The sequence below is a fragment of the Cheilinus undulatus genome, linkage group 7 (genome assembly GCF_018320785.1).
Source record: "Cheilinus undulatus linkage group 7, ASM1832078v1, whole genome shotgun sequence".
Taxonomy (NCBI): domain Eukaryota; kingdom Metazoa; phylum Chordata; class Actinopteri; order Labriformes; family Labridae; genus Cheilinus; species Cheilinus undulatus.
Window position 1 is genome coordinate 51657114 of NC_054871.1, and position 19476 is coordinate 51676589.

A 19476-nucleotide genomic window follows, 5' to 3' on the forward strand; every position below is an offset into this window, starting at 1 on the left:
TACCGACACTGAAGAGCTCTTTACCGACACTGAAGCGCTCTTTACCGACACTGAAGAGCTCTTTACCGACACTGAAGCTCTTTACCAACACTGAAGCGCTCTTTACTGACACTGAAGCGCTCTTTACCGACACTGAAGCGCTCTTTACCGACACTGAAGAGCTCTTTACTGACACTGAAGAGCTCTTTACTGACACTGAAGAGCTCTTTACCAACACTGAAGAGCTCTTTACTGACACTGAAGCGCTCTATACTGACACTGAAGTGCTCTTTACTGACACTGAAGAGCTCTATACTGACACTGAGGCGCTCTATACGGACACTGAAGTGCTCTTTACTGACACTGAAGAGCTCTTTACTGACATTGAAGAGCTCTTTACTGACACTGAAGCGCTCTTTACTGACACTGAAGAGCTCTATACTGACACTGAAGTGCTCTTTACTGACACTGAAGAGCTCTATACTGACACTGAAGCGCTCTTTACTGACACTGAAGAGCTCTTTACTGACACTGAAGAGCACTTTACTGACACTGAAGAGCTCTATACTGACACTAAAGCGCTCTTTACTGACACTGAAAAGCACTTTACTGACACTGAAGAGCTCTATACTGACACTAAAGTGCTCTTTACTGACACTGAAGTGCTCTATACTGACACTGAAGCGCTCTTTACTGACACTGAAGCGCTCTATACTGACACTGAAGTGCTCTATACTGACACTGAAGCGCTCTATACTGACACTGAAGCGCTCTTTACTGACACTGAAGCGCTCTATACTGACATTGAAGCGCTCTTTACTGACACTGAAGTGCTCTATACTGACACTGAAGTGCTCTATACTGACACTGAAGTGCTCTATACTGACATTGAAGCGCTCTTTACTGACACTGAAATGCTCTTTACTGACACTGAAATGCTTTATACTGACACTGAAGTGCTCTTTACTGACACTGAAGTGCTCTATACTGACATTGAAGCGCTCTTTACTGACACTGAAGTGCTCTATACTGACACTGAAGTGCTCTATACTGACACTGAAGTGCTCTATACTGACATTGAAGCGCTCTTTACTGACACTGAAGCGCTCTATACTGACACTGAAGTGCTCTATACTGACATTGAAGCGCTCTTTACTGACATTGAAGCGCTCTTTACTGACACTGAAGTGCTCTATACTGACACTGAAGCGCTCTTTACCGACACTGAAGCGCTCTTTACCGACACTGAAGAGCTCTTTACCGACACTGAAGCGCTCTTTACTGACACTGAAGAGCTCTTTACCGTCACTGAAGCGCTCTTTACCGACACTGAAGAGCTCTTTACCGACACTGAAGCTCTTTACCGACACTGAAGCGCTCTTTACCGACACTGAAGAGCTCTTTACCGACACTGAAGCGCTCTTTACCGACACTGAAGAGCTCTTTACCGACACTGAAGCTCTTTACCAACACTGAAGCGCTCTTTACTGACACTGAAGCGCTCTTTACCGACACTGAAGCGCTCTTTACCGACACTGAAGAGCTCTTTACTGACACTGAAGAGCTCTTTACTGACACTGAAGAGCTCTTTACTGACACTGAAGCGCTCTATACTGACACTGAAGTGCTCTTTACTGACACTGAAGAGCTCTATACTGACACTGAGGCGCTCTATACGGACACTGAAGTGCTCTTTACTGACACTGAAGAGCTCTTTACTGACATTGAAGAGCTCTTTACTGACACTGAAGAGCTCTTTACTGACACTGAAGAGCTCTATACTGACACTGAAGTGCTCTTTACTGACACTGAAGAGCTCTATACTGACACTGAAGAGCTCTATACTGACACTGAAGCGCTCTTTACTGACACTGAAGAGCTCTTTACTGACACTGAAGAGCACTTTACTGACACTGAAGAGCTCTATACTGACACTAAAGCGCTCTTTACTGACACTGAAAAGCACTTTACTGACACTGAAGAGCTCTATACTGACACTAAAGTGCTCTTTACTGACACTGAAGTGCTCTATACTGACACTGAAGCGCTCTTTACTGACACTGAAGCGCTCTATACTGACACTGAAGTGCTCTATACTGACACTGAAGCGCTCTATACTGACACTGAAGCGCTCTTTACTGACACTGAAGCGCTCTATACTGACATTGAAGCGCTCTTTACTGACACTGAAGTGCTCTATACTGACACTGAAGTGCTCTATACTGACACTGAAGTGCTCTTTACTGACACTGAAGTGCTCTATACTGACATTGAAGTGCTCTATACTGACATTGAAGCGCTCTTTACTGACACTGAAATGCTCTTTACTGACACTGAAGTGCTTTATACTGACACTGAAGTGCTCTTTACTGACACTGAAGTGCTCTATACTGACATTGAAGCGCTCTTTACTGACACTGAAGTGCTCTATACTGACACTGAAGTGCTCTATACTGACACTGAAGTGCTCTATACTGACATTGAAGCGCTCTTTACTGACACTGAAGTGCTCTATACTGACACTGAAGTGCTCTATACTGACATTGAAGCGCTCTTTACTGACATTGAAGCGCTCTTTACTGACACTGAAGTGCTCTATACTGACACTGAAGCGCTCTTTACTGACATTGAAGCGCTCTTTACTGACACTGAAGTGCTCTATACTGACATTGAAGCGCTCTTTACTGACACTGAAGCGCTCTATACTGACACTGAAGAGCTCTTTACCGACACTAAAGCGCTCTTTACTGACACTGAAGCGCTCTATACTGACACTGAAGAGCTCTTTACCGACACTAAAGCGCTCTTTACTGACAGTGAAGAGCTCTTTACCGACACTAAAGCGCTCTTTACTGACAGTGAAGAGCTCTTTACCGACACTAAAGCGCTCTTTACTGACAGTGAAGAGCACTTTACTGACACTGAAGAGCTCTATACTGACACTAAAGTGCTCTTTACTGACACTGAAGTGCTCTATACTGACACTGAAGTGCTCTTTACTGACACTGAAGCGCTCTATACTGACACTGAAGTGCTCTATACTGACACTGAAATGCTCTTTACTGACACTGAAGTGCTCTATACTGACACTGAAGCGCTCTTTACTGACACTGAAGTGCTCTATACTGACACTGAAGTGCTCTATACTGACACTGAAGTGCTCTATACTGACATTGAAGCGCTCTTTACTGACACTGAAATGCTCTTTACTGACACTGAAGTGCTTTATACTGACACTGAAGTGCTCTTTACTGACACTGAAGTGCTCTATACTGACATTGAAGCGCTCTTTACTGACACTGAAGTGCTCTATACTGACACTGAAGTGCTCTATACTGACACTGAAGTGCTCTATACTGACACTGAAGTGCTCTATACTGACACTGAAGCGCTCTATACTGACACTGAAGTGCTCTATACTGACATTGAAGCGCTCTTTACTGACACTGAAGTGCTCTATACTGACACTGAAGTGCTCTATACTGACATTGAAGCGCTCTTTACTGACACTGAAGCGCTCTATACTGACACTGAAGAGCTCTTTACCGACACTAAAGCGCTCTTTACTGACAGTGAAGAGCTCTTTACCGACACTTAAGCGCTCTTTACTGACACTGAAGAGCTCTTTACTGACACTGAAGAGCTCTTTACTGACACTGAAGCGCTCTATACTGACACTGAAGTGCTCTTTACTGACACTGAAGAGCTCTATACTGACACTGAGGCGCTCTATACGGACACTGAAGTGCTCTTTACTGACACTGAAGAGCTCTTTACTGACATTGAAGAGCTCTTTACTGACACTGAAGAGCTCTTTACTGACACTGAAGAGCTCTATACTGACACTGAAGTGCTCTTTACTGACACTGAAGAGCTCTATACTGACACTGAAGAGCTCTATACTGACACTGAAGAGCTCTTTACTGACACTGAAGAGCTCTTTACTGAAACTGAAGAGCACTTTACTGACACTGAAGAGCTCTATACTGACACTAAAGCGCTCTTTACTGACACTGAAAAGCACTTTACTGACACTGAAGAGCTCTATACTGACACTAAAGTGCTCTTTACTGACACTGAAGTGCTCTATACTGACACTGAAGCGCTCTTTACTGACACTGAAGCGCTCTATACTGACACTGAAGTGCTCTATACTGACACTGAAGCGCTCTATACTGACACTGAAGCGCTCTTTACTGACACTGAAGCGCTCTATACTGACATTGAAGCGCTCTTTACTGACACTGAAGTGCTCTATACTGACACTGAAGTGCTCTATACTGACACTGAAGTGCTCTTTACTGACACTGAAGTGCTCTATACTGACATTGAAGTGCTCTATACTGACATTGAAGCGCTCTTTACTGACACTGAAATGCTCTTTACTGACACTGAAGTGCTTTATACTGACACTGAAGTGCTCTTTACTGACACTGAAGTGCTCTATACTGACACTGAACAGCTCTCTACTGACACTGAAGCGCTACCTACTGACACTGACGCGCTCTATACTGACACTGAAGTGCTCTATACTGACACTGAAGTGCTCTATACTGACATTGAAGCGCTCTTTACTGACACTGAAGTGCTCTATACTGACACTGAAGCGCTCTTTACTGACATTGAAGCGCTCTTTACTGACACTGAAGTGCTCTATACTGACATTGAAGCGCTCTTTACTGACACTGAAGCGCTCTATACTGACACTGAAGAGCTCTTTCCCGACACTCAAGCGCTCTTTACTGACACTGAAGAGCTCTATACTGACACTGAAGAGCTCTTTACCGACACTAAAGCGCTCTTTACTGACAGTGAAGAGCTCTTTACCGACACTAAAGCGCTCTTTACTGACAGTGAAGAGCTCTTTACCGACACTAAAGCGCTCTTTACTGACAGTGAAGAGCTCTTTACTGACACTGAAGAGCACTTTACTGACACTGAAGAGCTCTATACTGACACTAAAGTGCTCTTTACTGACACTGAAGTGCTCTATACTGACACTGAAGTGCTCTTTACTGACACTGAAGCGCTCTATACTGACACTGAAGTGCTCTATACTGACATTGAAGTGCTCTATACTGACATTGAAGCGCTCTTTACTGACACTGAAATGCTCTTTACTGACACTGAAGTGCTTTATACTGACACTGAAGTGCTCTTTACTGACACTGAAGTGCTCTATACTGACATTGAAGCGCTCTTTACTGACACTGAAGTGCTCTATACTGACACTGAAGTGCTCTATACTGACACTGAAGTGCTCTATACTGACATTGAAGCGCTCTTTACTGACATTGAAGCGCTCTTTACTGACACTGAAGTGCTCTATACTGACACTGAAGCGCTCTTTACTGACATTGAAGCGCTCTTTACTGACACTGAAGTGCTCTATACTGACATTGAAGCGCTCTTTACTGACACTGAAGCGCTCTATACTGACACTGAAGAGCTCTTTACCGACACTAAAGCGCTCTTTACTGACACTGAAGCGCTCTATACTGACACTGAAGAGCTCTTTACCGACACTAAAGCGCTCTTTACTGACAGTGAAGAGCTCTTTACCGACACTAAAGCGCTCTTTACTGACAGTGAAGAGCTCTTTACCGACACTAAAGCGCTCTTTACTGACAGTGAAGAGCTCTTTACTGACACTGAAGAGCACTTTACTGACACTGAAGAGCTCTATACTGACACTAAAGTGCTCTTTACTGACACTGAAGTGCTCTATACTGACACTGAAGTGCTCTTTACTGACACTGAAGCGCTCTATACTGACACTGAAGTGCTCTATACTGACACTGAAATGCTCTTTACTGACACTGAAGTGCTCTATACTGACACTGAAGCGCTCTTTACTGACACTGAAGTGCTCTATACTGACACTGAAGTGCTCTATACTGACACTGAAGTGCTCTATACTGACATTGAAGCGCTCTTTACTGACACTGAAATGCTCTTTACTGACACTGAAGTGCTTTATACTGACACTGAAGTGCTCTTTACTGACACTGAAGTGCTCTATACTGACATTGAAGCGCTCTTTACTGACACTGAAGTGCTCTATACTGACACTGAAGTGCTCTATACTGACACTGAAGTGCTCTATACTGACACTGAAGTGCTCTATACTGACACTGAAGCGCTCTATACTGACACTGAAGTGCTCTATACTGACATTGAAGCGCTCTTTACTGACACTGAAGTGCTCTATACTGACACTGAAGTGCTCTATACTGACATTGAAGCGCTCTTTACTGACACTGAAGCGCTCTATACTGACACTGAAGAGCTCTTTACCGACACTAAAGCGCTCTTTACTGACAGTGAAGAGCTCTTTACCGACACTTAAGCGCTCTTTACTGACACTGAAGAGCTCTTTACTGACAATGAAGAGCTCTTTACCGACACTAAAGCACTCTTTACCGACACTGAAGGGCTCCTTACCGACACTGAAGAGCTCTTTACCGACACTAAAGAGCTCTTTAACAAAGGGAAACACAACGGCTGATGTGGGACCGTTCGGCTATGTAGTGTGTAGTCGACAGAGGTGGAAAAGTACAAAATGATTCAAGTAAAAGTGCAGTTACTCTGGTTAAAACTAACTTTAGGTAAAGCACTGATATCAAAATGTACTCAAAGTACAAGTTCACCTCTGCGTCAGCTGGATCTATCCCACAAAGCTTCAAACTGACGTATTTTTTCCTGTCAGAGAATGACCAGCGTTGTGTGAGGAGAAAGAGGCGGTAGCTACAGGCGAGGTTTAAACTCCTGCAATGCTGTAAACAATGGTGGCCGGTGAGATTAGCATGGATGCAGCTACAGCAGCAGTTTGATCAGAGCTGGAGAACATCTCTTTATTTATGAAAGAACCAACGAACTACACTGAAAGTTTTTCCTGGTGGAGAAGGCGTTTCCACTCTCCTCCTGGCTGGCTTCAGAGGCAGCCCCCGCCCTACATCATCCCACCAGTCTGGGCTCTCAGACTCTAACGGGACCATAACTGACTAAATGAACATCAGGCTGTAATGAAGACTTTAAACTAGAGACTGTTACCATGAAGTCATGAGGAAAATGTTTACTAAGGGAGTGAGTCAGCTGACCAGAATCACATTTAAAACTATAAACGGCTTTAGTCAGAGTTTAATGCATTCAGATTAAGAAATAAATTAAGTGTTCACAAGATCTAACAGCTGTTCGGTAACTTCATTGGTCACATATAAGAAGGAAGCAGAGTGGATTAAAAGTGCATCAGTTCCCTCAGAAATCACAGAGTAAATAGTAAGCTCATTAATGCAGAACATGTTGGAATCATTCCAATAAAATTATTTTAAATTTAGCTGTGTTTTAATTCAGATCATACTGAGGTGACATTTTAAGCTACTGAGTCATTGCCTGCACTAACATTAATGCTTTTAACCCCTTAATATCCAGTACCATGAGCATGAAAACATGAAGTAGTTCCTTTAACACATGCCAAGATTGAGAGATTACTGTTCCAGTAAGAGCTGGAATTATATTTCAGGGTGCCATTTCTTCAGCTCCAGGTTAATAGGCTTTACAAACTCTGAATATGCTGTTAGCATGAAACCATGTAGCTCTGCAGCGGCTGCTGCTAAGATTAGAGACTGCTGGTCTGCAGGTTAACATGTTTTTAGGAGGTAAGAGCATTACAAACAGACTTAATGTGAACCAAACTGAAGGCTTGAACCCCAATCAGGATCATTTTTAAATGTTTTTAGGAATGAACTTAACATCCAAGGAGAAACTGACCAAACACTTGAGTCACACACAGCAGTGGTTCTCTCATGGTGTCACTGCTGTGCTTTAAGGCAAGTCTGGGTAAATCTTCGGGATTTGTATAACTAGACATTATTACTAAAACTATAAAGCAACTGGAGATACTGTAACTCATAATGTAACTGCATGCAGGCGTCAGACATTGCATTGCATCATGCTACATTGCATGCTCGCTGCCCATCTGTTAAATATGTGATTCTCTGCCTTGTATATGGACCATTTTGTCCCATGTAAAAACATGGAGGTGTGGTATCTTGTACTGACTAGACTCCAACGGCTGTGAGCCACAGAGTTCTGTCTCCATGTTAGCACAAGTCAGACCAGAACATTTCATAAATGGATATGGAGAGTATTCATGCATCACATTCTCCACTTTTAAAACAAGCTAGCAAGTTTAGTAAGTGAGAATAGTCAAAGAAAATTCAGATTATCCTCTGGTAGGACACTCCTGGTGCCTTGTCATCCTCTGTGTGACCTCTTCCTCTGTTACTTGTCCATCTCAATGTGAGCGACAGAGGAAAATAAGAACAGGGTGACGGGGGAAAACCTTTTGTGGTTGAGCTGCATTACACTCCATCACTCACAGCTGTCAGGATACCATGAAAGGAATTTGAGACTCTGAGGCTTGGCTTGGTTTTCACTGTGCCTTGTGCAAAAAAAGTTTGAAAACCACTGACACAAGCTGGGAAATGTTTGTGTTTGCCCAACTTAAAAACTGGACATTAAAAACGTATAGACAGTAAAATCTGCTGTACAAACACAATCTTAAAAGTTGGCTTCAGCTTATTTACCATTATAACATGCTGAGCTAGCTATGCCATCAGTGCAGCAGTCTCTGCCAAACACTGCTGAAGACCCAGATCAACAGAAAATTCACCGCATTCACCGAGTACTGCAAGCAGTCACCTCACTGCTCAGAACATGCTGGAATCCATTATGACACAGACCAGACTGGCGGGGCAGGGCGTCACTTTTTAACCTTTTTTCCCCCTTGTTAAGTCATTAAAAAGAACAGGAAGAATGCTGTCATAAATAAAGCGTGTAGATTGCTGGTTTGACTGGAGACACTCCTCAGTTTTGCTGCGTTCGATTGTTGTCAGATAAATCTGACCTCTTAATCGGAAAAGTGCAATAGACTGGCCCTTGAGCTCAGGACCCCTACTCGGGAATTCGGGTAGGATCCAAGCAGCCCGAGTCGGTCAGAATGACATAGCAAAATGGCGTCGCACACTGTGAGAGGTAAACAGAGTCACTTTCTCCTCAACTTTTACTTTTATGTGTCGTCTAATTTAGCATTTGTGTTACTACTGGGCCTCTGCACAGCTCGCTTTGATGCCCGTATAAGTTCAATGATGCATGCAGGATTCCCCTCGCTGGTGCGTTCAAGTCATACTCACAGCATATGACGTTTCTTATTCTCTTTCTCCCTCAAGTAGCTAATATATTTTCCCAACAGTAATTTTTGATCCTCTAGAAACATCCAAACAAACATCAGCTTACTGTGGCCAGTCATGTTTTCTGAGCTTATGCAATGAAACGCATTTATCTCGGAAGTCGGAATTTCCGCCCCGGATTTTTCCAAATTCCGAGTACAATCGAACGCAACATTAATGACAGTAAGTAACAGGTGGAGGAGGGCTGAGAGCTCCACTACCATACTATAGCTAGTAGATGTGCAAACTTGATTCAGCAAAAACTGTACTAAAAGAGCAACACTGCTGCACAAAAACTGTGTGTTGTTGGATGAAAAGAAATCATCCCATGGGAGGACCTTTTTCCCTTTGTAGACCAGAAGACCCATCTGTGCCTCTGTTACTCTGAAATCATACTAGATCAAATTTCCTCGCTAAGATGGATTTTCTGATAAACCTCCATCAGACCCTAACTGGATGAGGTGTTTTGAGCATGCTCCATGGCCTCCATGCCGGGCTTTGACCTGGAAGTTGAACAGTGTAGGTTCTAAGCGTATCAGTCGCCGTGCTGGTGTCTGCCTTTGTCTCCACAAGCTATGATAAATAAAGATGGGTCCAAAAAGTCTTAATCTCTACACCAGCAGAGAGAATGCTGGAGCCTGCTGTCACTCAGGTCAAAACTTTTTTAAAATCCGGCAACAATAAGATTATGATGCTACAATGCTACTGTAGCATTGTAGCATCATAATGGCAAGCACTGCCATGCTAGTGTTGGCTGCTTTCTTCACAGCATCAGTGTGGTTCTTCTTCTAAAAGGTCAGCCTTCTCAGAGGACACATTTAAGAACAACTGAGATGTTCTTTGTTTTCTTAGGAGTGCATGTGTGAAAATAAGCTCAGTAAAGGCTGATGTGGTTTGGAGCTCATGCTCTGGTTTAAAGTGATGAGCATCCTGCAAACAGAGAGATCAGATAACAGCCTCCTGAGAGGAAAAAGAAATATGATTAAGGCGTGATAGCATGCAGTTATTGCATTGTTAATAGCTTTATAGGACTAAAAGGTGATGTGAGCAGGATGAATGGGTAGATTAGGTTGAAACTAAATTATCTTTCCTCACACTGGAAGGAATCAGATGAGCTCAACATTACCACTAAACTGTGCTTGACGGTTGCTTAAATTCAGTGTTTATCTTATCAGACATTCTCCTACGCTGGTTGGAAATTCATCTAGAAAAGTTTAACCTGAATGTTGTCAACGTTTGAGGACAGAAAGTCACCTTTCAACACTTCCTCTGATTTGGGAATACAGCTGACCAATGAGGATGGAGATAGGGAGTTTGAAAAAAAGAGATTTTTGACATTTTTTTTTTCGTGTGAGAAGATGCTAACCTGACATGCCAAGCTTCCATAGACAGTGTTTGGGATGGGCAGAGCCTTTGAAAAAACAAAACTTGGGTGATTGGATGAACGTTCTGTCTGTCACATCTTTACGGGCCAATCAGAGTAACAAAACACGTGACGTAGCCGCTATCGAGGAATGAACTCCAAAGGGAATTGCATAACACGAACCATGGCGACTGTAGACATGTCAGTACTCGACTTTTGTCGTTTTTGAAAAGAAAACATCTCACTGCTGTTCTTTCAACGAGGAGATGTCACGTTCTGATAAAACTGACGCTTTAGCAGCATCCACGCTAATTTCTTCCTCCATAACGGCACCGGCCTCTTGTTGGCGCTTGCTTACATCACGACTCACCCAATAGCACTGCCCTTCACCACTGATTGGTCCTGTCACTTTCTAACCGGGCCCAAACGGTTCAGATGGGAGCTTTCCCAGATGGATTCACCAGCGAGAAACACAGAAATGGGGTATCCATCTGCTTTCCATGGTTAAGAAGGTGTAGCCTGAGTATAAATGCTCTTAAAAGTTGCCTCTGTGTGTAAAAGCTTCATAAATGTTTGAAACCAAGAGCTGACAAAGTGGATGAAAGTCAAAGCACAATAGCTGTAGATTTACAACCCCAACACTAAAAAAAAATGTTCTGGTACTTGAGGGGATTGTGGACAGGCCAGGGGCACACATTTAAGTTAGAAAAGCCTAAAAAGTGATTTTTGCATAATATGCCCCTTTAATTTTAGCAGCTATTTTTAATTTGAGTCTTAGTCTTCAGTCAAAATGTCTAAAATGTCTCATTTGAGTCATTTCTATCCTTTTTAGTTTTAGTCCTCTCATTTTAGTCTTTACTTTTAGTCCAAGCATTTATTTTCTTGCCTAAATCTGGTACCAAATCATGGTAGCGTGTTCTCTGCACCCTACCTAACCTGGGGTCCCTGCTTTCTACTGCTGAGAGGAAGAATAGATACAGAGGCATTGTTTTTGGACAGATTTACCCACAGTGGAGAAATATCACAGATTTTAAATGTTCAACAACTACTCTACATTTCAGTCTAGTTTTCGTCATCTTGACGAAAACTAGACGTACTTTTAGTCAGTTTTAGTTTTAGTCATCACAGATCTATTTTGTTAGTCTTAGTCTAGATTTTGTCATTTAAAAAAGTCTGTCGACGAATATTTTTAGTCAGTTTAGTCGACAAAATAAACACTGAACAGAATGCAATGATTTGCAAATCTCAAAAACCCGTAATAGAAGACTAGAGAGCAGCTAGGAAATTAAGTTACAATCAGATGATACTCAAATCTGTTCAAATGCACAGCAACAGAAATTTAATTACAACATTAAGGAATTTCTTTTTGTCAACTACCAAAAATTGCAGGCAAGCTCTTGCAGACACAAATGTGTCTGCAATTTAAACACTTTGCAGAAGTTTTCCTGCAATCTTTGATAGATTTATCTCCTTCACAACTATCTTCCAAAAAATAAGATTTTATATTACTCTGGTATGTTTTATACTGAAGATCTTAAAAATAATGAATGCATCCTTTGCTCGCTTTCTAAAACACATTGTTTATGTAAATAAACATTTAAAGTATACTGTTTTTATATATTAAAATGTAGCGTGTCATAACTCACCGTCCAACATCCTCCTCCAAAAGCTTTTATTTTGGTGGTCCAAATAGTAGTTTCCGCTTCTTCGTTTGAACATTTTTGCACTCTAGAAGTTAACTATGGGTACGTGGTAGGTACCGTGTGGCTGGTTTCCCCCCGTTAATGAGTTTTAAAGTTTTTAAAGATTATAAACAGAGACCAGAGGGACATCCAGGATGCTTCCTCGCAGGCAGGACTTCGGCTTCAAGAGGCCGGGAGGAGGACGCAGCAGCTCGGTTATAAACTTCAGAACCACCGTAAACTCGGGCTCGGTCCGCCGCAGCTCCGCCGTGTTACCGTCTCTGCTGACGTTCCTGGTAATCGTGGCGTCCGGAGGCCTGCTGTTGATGATCGAGAAAGGACTGCTGAACGGCGTGGAGACCCCCCCACCGAAGGGTAGCAACGGCCGGAGGCTGGAGCTCAATCGGCCGGACGGGAGGCTCAGCCCGGCCGCTGCGGACGTGGACTCCCAGGTAAAGTAGTACCACAGGTTCTGCTCGGTGGCTTTAACGAAGTGGGCAGAATTAGGTCAGGATATAACCCGTGACTATGTTTATTTCACAATATTATAAATCTGTGTTAAAAACCGTGAGATTATCAGCTTTGTGTGGAGGTTATGAATGTTTTTCAGACTAAGACCACCAACCTAAACAGACTTCCTGAAAACTTCAGCTGCGTCTGTTTCCCTCAGAGGGTCGGAGTTTGTTTATTCATCTTTAAAAGGCCTGAAGGCTATCCAGCGACATTATACTGCAGTTCAACGCTCCAGCACGGAGCTTAATACGATCTAAGGCTTCTGAATCTAATTTATTCACCTTCACTGGGGATGTCCACAGTGTCGTTACTACTATACTGATCTACAATAACGTGCTAATATCCACATTACATCTTTAATCTCATCTTTAATCCTTAAACACTGTTATGCTTGAGTGACAAAGGTTCAATAAAAACTACTTCTACTCATAATAAAGACACTCAGGAAATAAATGAATCTATTTCAACTACAAGCTCCAACTACAGTCTAAATCAGGGGTGTCAAACTCAATCACAGCAGGGGCCGGGTTCTGGATCCAGGTCTAACCTGAGGGCCTAACAGGGTCACTTTTTTCACCACAAACTGTCAACCTCATCTCACCAGTTATTAAATAAAAACTCAGCACTGATAATGAATGATTTTGACGTTTAAAAAGTTAAAAAGATAAGTGTAAAGGCTCACAATCTGAGAAAAGTAAATTTATTGGTTCAAAAAGGTCAAACATGAAATTGAAAAATAGTGTTTTTAATGGCAAATATATTAGAAAGAAAGTCAAAATCATGAGTTTAAAATGTCAAAATATGAAAAAAATTGTAATCATGAAATTAAAAGTCAAAACATGATTCAAAATTTTAAATTTTCTGCATCTGCAGACCTCAGACTGATGGGACAGTTAGAACAGAAATATGAGATCATTTTGTGGGCTGGATTTAACTGATCCACAGGCCGGATTTGGCCCCTGGGCCTTGAGTTTGACACCCTTGGTCTAAATTGTATAAATATGTTGGGGGGCCAGGCTCAGGCCAGTTGTGCAGTTATGAAATCAAAGCTATACTGTGGGATTTTTCTTTCGACTACTTTTCATTTTGGGTTTTGTTTTTAATTTACTCAACTCAATCCTGCGTTCTTCTGTGATATCTGGCAAATTCATCAACAAAAAATTGAGATTTAAAGCCGTTGCCCTCCTGGACTCCATACTTACAGCCAGACTTCTCAATGCTTCATGGGTAATAGTGGACCTGAGGAAAGGTTTTACCTGTTTTAGTGTAGAAAAACTCACAAGAAGCAGTGCTCCCAGGGATAGCAGCTGCTTTTACATCATCTGAAGAGCTGTAAGGCTGAACTGCATCAGCTGTCCTGTATTTGACGGTCTCTGCGTTCCTCCCTGTACCTTCCTTTCTAAAATTCGGCTGAACTGATGAAGTTCATGTCCAAAGTCATCAAAGTCTGAATCATACAATCGAGCAAATGAAGAAGAAATGTATCACTGTTGGGGTTTAGAGCCTGGATACTATTCATGATGTGGCGTCTGCCAAGCTCTCTGAGTGTGTGATCAATGAAAAGGCTGTTCCACACCTGTCTTTGTCTGGCTCCACCTCTCTCTGACCAACAGATGTCGGTACGAGTGCTCACCGGGTGAAGAGGTTAGCTTTTTTGCCGTTTTGCTGCTGGCTCAAGATCAACGTCACACTGCTCAGAAATATTTTATACCTCATCCTACAAGTGATCAAAATGACTCAGAGTGAAGTCAGTCAGTGTCTGCACTAATGCTTTTGATAGTCCAGTGATGAGGACTGTGGCATATCAGGGAGAAGCCCTGTTTCTCCAAACACTTTACAGACTGTGTCAAGGTGCACCATGAATCTGACGTCTACTTGTGTCTGCAGACTTCTCTCACTTTTCCTTGTTGGGCTATTTCTGTCAGTACACGATTGAGGGCAGGTAATCGATCGGTGATGTTGTGCAGAGGAATAAATCTGCATGCATGCTGGAGCTCTTTGGAGCCCCTCCATACATCCTCCTGCACTACCAGCCATTTTGGATGAAAAGTGATCCTGAAGTGAACACAAAGTTTTTCTAGAGAGCAGGAAAACCTCTGTCTCTGGGACAGCTTCGACTGTATCCAGACCAGATATAAAAAGTGAGCATTACAACAGATGCAAAAAGCTTATATTCCTTCGTCTTTGATTCTTGCCTGCACACCTGAATGCATACCGCTCCTAACAGCAGCACCGCTGTATGCTTGTCCAATGAGGCTGTTTCTGTAGTATGTGGATTGTTTCTTCAGCGAGTCTCTCTGCAGACTCAAAATGAAGAAAGTTTTCCTAGATGGCTCAATGAAATAGTGCAAACAGACCAGGGAAATGTGTTGTCTTTTTTATCTTTCATTCCATCTGCCATGATGCTAAAGGCTTTTGACTTCTTGAGTAATCTCTGCTCTAACCCTGTCTGCAGGACGCTCCAAAAGCTCATTCTGAACGATTTCACTTGTGTACTTTACATCATGAAAACAAGGCAGCCTCTTTTTGACTGTTCAATGGTTCGCGGTTGTCTCAGACATACCCAGGAAGTTCCCTTTCTTATCTGAGGCTGCAGAGTCATCGCAGCAGCACCTCCCCTTTGTTTGAATATTCTCGATTTTCTGAAACCTTCCTGTTATGTTTCTGTTTATGACATTATCAAGTGTTGCATTAGCTGCCACAGCTTTCTGGTAGTCCCTCCGTGCAACCATCGCCTGCGCATGTTGGTCAGACCTTGCATGGATTGCAAAGCATCCCTCTTTGGTAGTTGCTTTTTTCCAGTGTCTGTAAGCAGATGGAGAGTCAAAGACAGTGTATGTACTAGTTGGAAGGCTGAAATGTCTGCATGCCTTACAATACACAGAGTCTGTTAGTTTAGAATATTCAGGGAGGATACGCTACCATGCCACCTCGAAGCTTCTCCTCTGAACTCCCATCATGTCCTCAGAAAAATGTTCAGGTTTGGCTGCATGGGTGGGTCTTCTCTACATTTGCTAGAAAAATACACCAAAATAGAAGCTCATAAGGCACATGTACTCTTAGCATTTAGAAATCAATGTAATACCTACATTATGTGAAGAGACTATCTTCATTTATGAGGAGAGTTGAATCAGCGAGATAGAATTTCATTTCAATAAGTGTAAATAATGTAGCATAAGTAAGGCTGGTGTAATATGAAACATAATGAATATCAGTGTTTTGCTTAAATAGGTCAAAATGAATACAGTTACAAGGCTGCAGAGGTGTAAACATTGTTACCTGTAACAGGGACTAGCACATGCAAAAAAGTTCAGAAAACAGTAAAAAAAAAATGTACGGACGCTTGTCCTTTTCTGCTGAGATAGAGTTTTCTTCTCTATATCTTTATTCGGGAACCATGTTGTTTTGATGCACTGATTTAAAAAAGGTCCTGTGTTTTTTTTTTATGTACGAGGTGTTTTATTTAGAAACCTCACTGCAGAGAATCTCAGAGGCTGTGAAGGATTACATAACAAGACAACAAGAATAAGTGATGAAGGCTGGTCCCAGAGCGTGAAGAAGCTTGTAAACAAGAAAAGAACCTAAAAATCAATCCTGAGAGAAAGAGAGAAGGAGAGAGAGAGAGCAGGGGAAAACAGGCTGGTGTGCTCTCGTTTTCTTAGTTAAGAAGTGTGACAGTAGATTTATGAAAACGTTAGATTAATCAGAGGGAAAGGTGGATTTCTTTAAGACTTTTGAATGAGAGAGCTGCTCTGGTCACCTTCATAACCTTTACTTTAGGAGAGGTTGGTTCAAACTGTAAGAGTTTGATTTCTCTTGCATCCACTGTGCAGCTAACAGGATGAAATGAGCGGAGTTGCTCAGGTGTGAAGGTTTTTGAAGAGCCAGGAGACATTTAAGACTATTGGCTAACAAGAAGAGATGCCCTAGACCAGTGGTTCGAACATTTAGGCCGTTTCCACCAAGAACTCCGGCTCAGTTTGGTGTGGAACGACACTCATTTTTTTTGCATTTCCATAAAGCAAAAGTTGGGAAGGGTCCCAAAAAAACGACCCATACTGTCCCAATTTTGGGCACCCTTCCATAGGGGTACCAATCTTACCTATCAGTACCAAAAATGTGGAGCAACACACAACAATAGGGGGTTGTACTGACGTCACGTCAGCACGCGACACAGCTGCAGGAGAAAAACTGACTAATATCTGGGGGGGTCGTGATTTTTCTTAAGGAGGACGTGGTGGGTCCTGATGCCTGACCAGTTGAGAACCACTGGTCTTGACCACCTCCTTGACCAGACTTGTGTTCACACTGGTCAAACAAACCAGACTCTAGGGCTAGGTGTAGGTCCAGGTTCAGGTCTCTAATGTGAAACCACTCAGGTCTAGTTAAATCTTCAGGCTTGTGGACTTGTTTTTTCATACTGCCAATATTTGCTGACTTTTATAGCCAGAATATGGGTTGTAAATATCGGCACAAATGTTAATATCTGCTAATACTGATAATAAACTTTTTAAGCTAATATCGGCCGATATAGGTATCATACTGATAATATAATTCATCCCTGGCTAAAGTGCAAACTCTGGAAGCAAACTGTCTTCTCTTTTTAGCAAACAAAAATATATATTTTTTTCCTTTCCAGAAAGCTGGTCTGCATTTATCAGTCAGGATGTTTTCTTCTCACCAATCCTGATCTGATACTTTGAGATAGAACCGTTCACATGATTTGGCCTTTCTGTCCAGACAAAGACTGTTTTAACAGGGATGTTCTAAGGATGTTTCACCCTTTTAAAGAGCATGGATCAGATCACATGACTGCAAAAAAAGAGTGTGATAACCCTAGGAATTATAATTACTAATATCGGGCTGCAAACACACACCTTTAAAGTTGATGTTTTTTGTTCCCACGTAGATAATCCAGGAGATCAGGAACCGGACCATCAGGACCGTGTGCAGCCAGAAGAACATGCCTCACAGTATCTGGACGCTGAGCCCGCTGCAGAGGAAGACGTTGCTGCAGCACATCCTCGTTAATGATGAGTACCGCTTCCTGTACTGCTACGTCCCCAAAGTGGCGTGCTCCAACTGGAAGAGGGTGCTGAAGGTCCTGAGCGGCGCTCTGGAGAACGTTAACGTCAACATCAAGATGGACCACCGCAGCGACCTTTTGTTCCTGTCTGCTCTGAAACCCGAGGAGATCCGCTACCGCCTCAAACACTACTTCAAGTTTATGTTTGTGCGTGAGCCAATGGAGCGGCTGCTCTCCGCGTACAGGAACAAGTTTGGAGAGATCGAGTCGTACCAGAGGAAGTACGGCGTGGAGATCATAAAGCGGTACAGAAAAGGACACTTAAAAGATAGCTCTGTAACCGGAGATGACGTGACATTTGCAGAGTTCGTCCGCTACCTTCTGGACGAGGACGTGGAGCGAATGAACGAGCACTGGATGCCCGTGTACAACCTCTGCCAACCCTGCGCCGTTTCCTACGACTTTATCGGCTCCTACGAACGCCTCGAAACTGATGCAGAGTTTGTGTTACAGAGAATTGGAGCGCCCCCTTCTGTTCACTTCCCAGAGAGACAAACGTGGTACAAACCGGTCACCACGGAGACGTTACACTACTACCTGTGCAGCTTACCTCAGAAGCTGCTGAGGGAACTGCTGCCGAAGTACATTCTAGACTTTTCCCTCTTCACCTATCCCCTCCCCAACACGACCACTCAACACTGTCGGCACTGAGCGTGCAGTCTTTTAGAATTTGGAGATTATTTTTTATAGAGAGAATCATTTCTACTATTTTTATTGTAGGGGACAAGCTGTGCTTTTATAGCAGTTACATATTTTTTCACTTAAGATGTTTGATAATTCTCTGAAATGGCTGATTATTGAACGAGAGGAATACTATAAACCACTAAAGCATGAAAAGCACAGAAGCCTGCTGCATTCACATGATAATAAAAATCTGCTCTGTTTTTCTTTAAAAAAGTTAGACCATGCATCACTAACATAGTTTTACTCAACTTTTCATTGATGTAGACGTTTCAGTGCATAAAATCTCTTTATTGTACCTCTAAATTCCAGAGGCGAGGGATGTCCTGATACGGATTCTGATACCAGTGTGAACTTTCTGGACAGACTGTGCAGACTAGTAAATTATTTTAGACCTATATTTGACTCAGAACATGACTCAACAAATAGAATCATAATGTACAGCATCTCTGTGAGCCTAAAGTTGTTTTTCTGCTGATAATTGAGTTTTACTGCTAAATATTAAAATAATAATAATAATACAGGGGGCTGCATCACAGGCTCTCTCTCCTTTATGCTCTATTCAGGCAGCATCATGTGATTACAGAACAGTCTGCCATTGGCTTACAGACCCTCACAAAAAGTAAACAATATGGCGGTTAGCATTTAAGCTAGTGGTAATAAATGATTATAACTCAATTAAAATGGATAAAAAGAATCCATCTGGTGTGCCAGGTTATGTATTTCCAATACTGGTATGGGAATCAGAACAACCCTAGAATAGGTTTGTTAATTCAGTGAAATGAAGCAGATTTTTCATGTGAATGCAGGATGCTTCTGTAGAAATGAGCTGCAGACAAAGAAAGATAATCATGTCATTCACAGAGATGTACTGAAAGTCAAAGGAACGTTGGTTACTGTCGTATAAATGATCCATCAAAGTTTTCTTATACTTAAGTTTGA

General features: G+C 42.4%; 1 protein-coding gene across 1 annotated transcript; it reads left to right on the top strand.

Annotated features, from left to right (window-relative positions):
- The first annotated feature begins 12295 nt into the window (after positions 1-12295).
- Positions 12296-18993, top strand: chst14 (carbohydrate (N-acetylgalactosamine 4-0) sulfotransferase 14). Its single transcript, XM_041790701.1, has 2 exons — positions 12296-12706; positions 17677-18993. Exons 1-2 carry the CDS (start codon positions 12410-12412, stop codon positions 18502-18504), a joined length of 1125 nt encoding a protein of 374 aa, XP_041646635.1. The 5' UTR covers positions 12296-12409; the 3' UTR covers positions 18505-18993.
- Positions 18994-19476: the final 483 nt, after the last annotated feature.

Bases quoted from the DNA above. Each gene is read 5' to 3' on its own strand.
- chst14 (XM_041790701.1), top strand. From the start codon at position 12,410: ATGCTTCCTCGCAGGCAGGACTTCGGCTTCAAGAGGCCGGGAGGAGGA. The intron at 12,707-17,676 runs GTAAAGTAGTAC...GTTCCCACGTAG, and splicing joins CTGCGGACGTGGACTCCCAG to ATAATCCAGGAGATCAGGAA.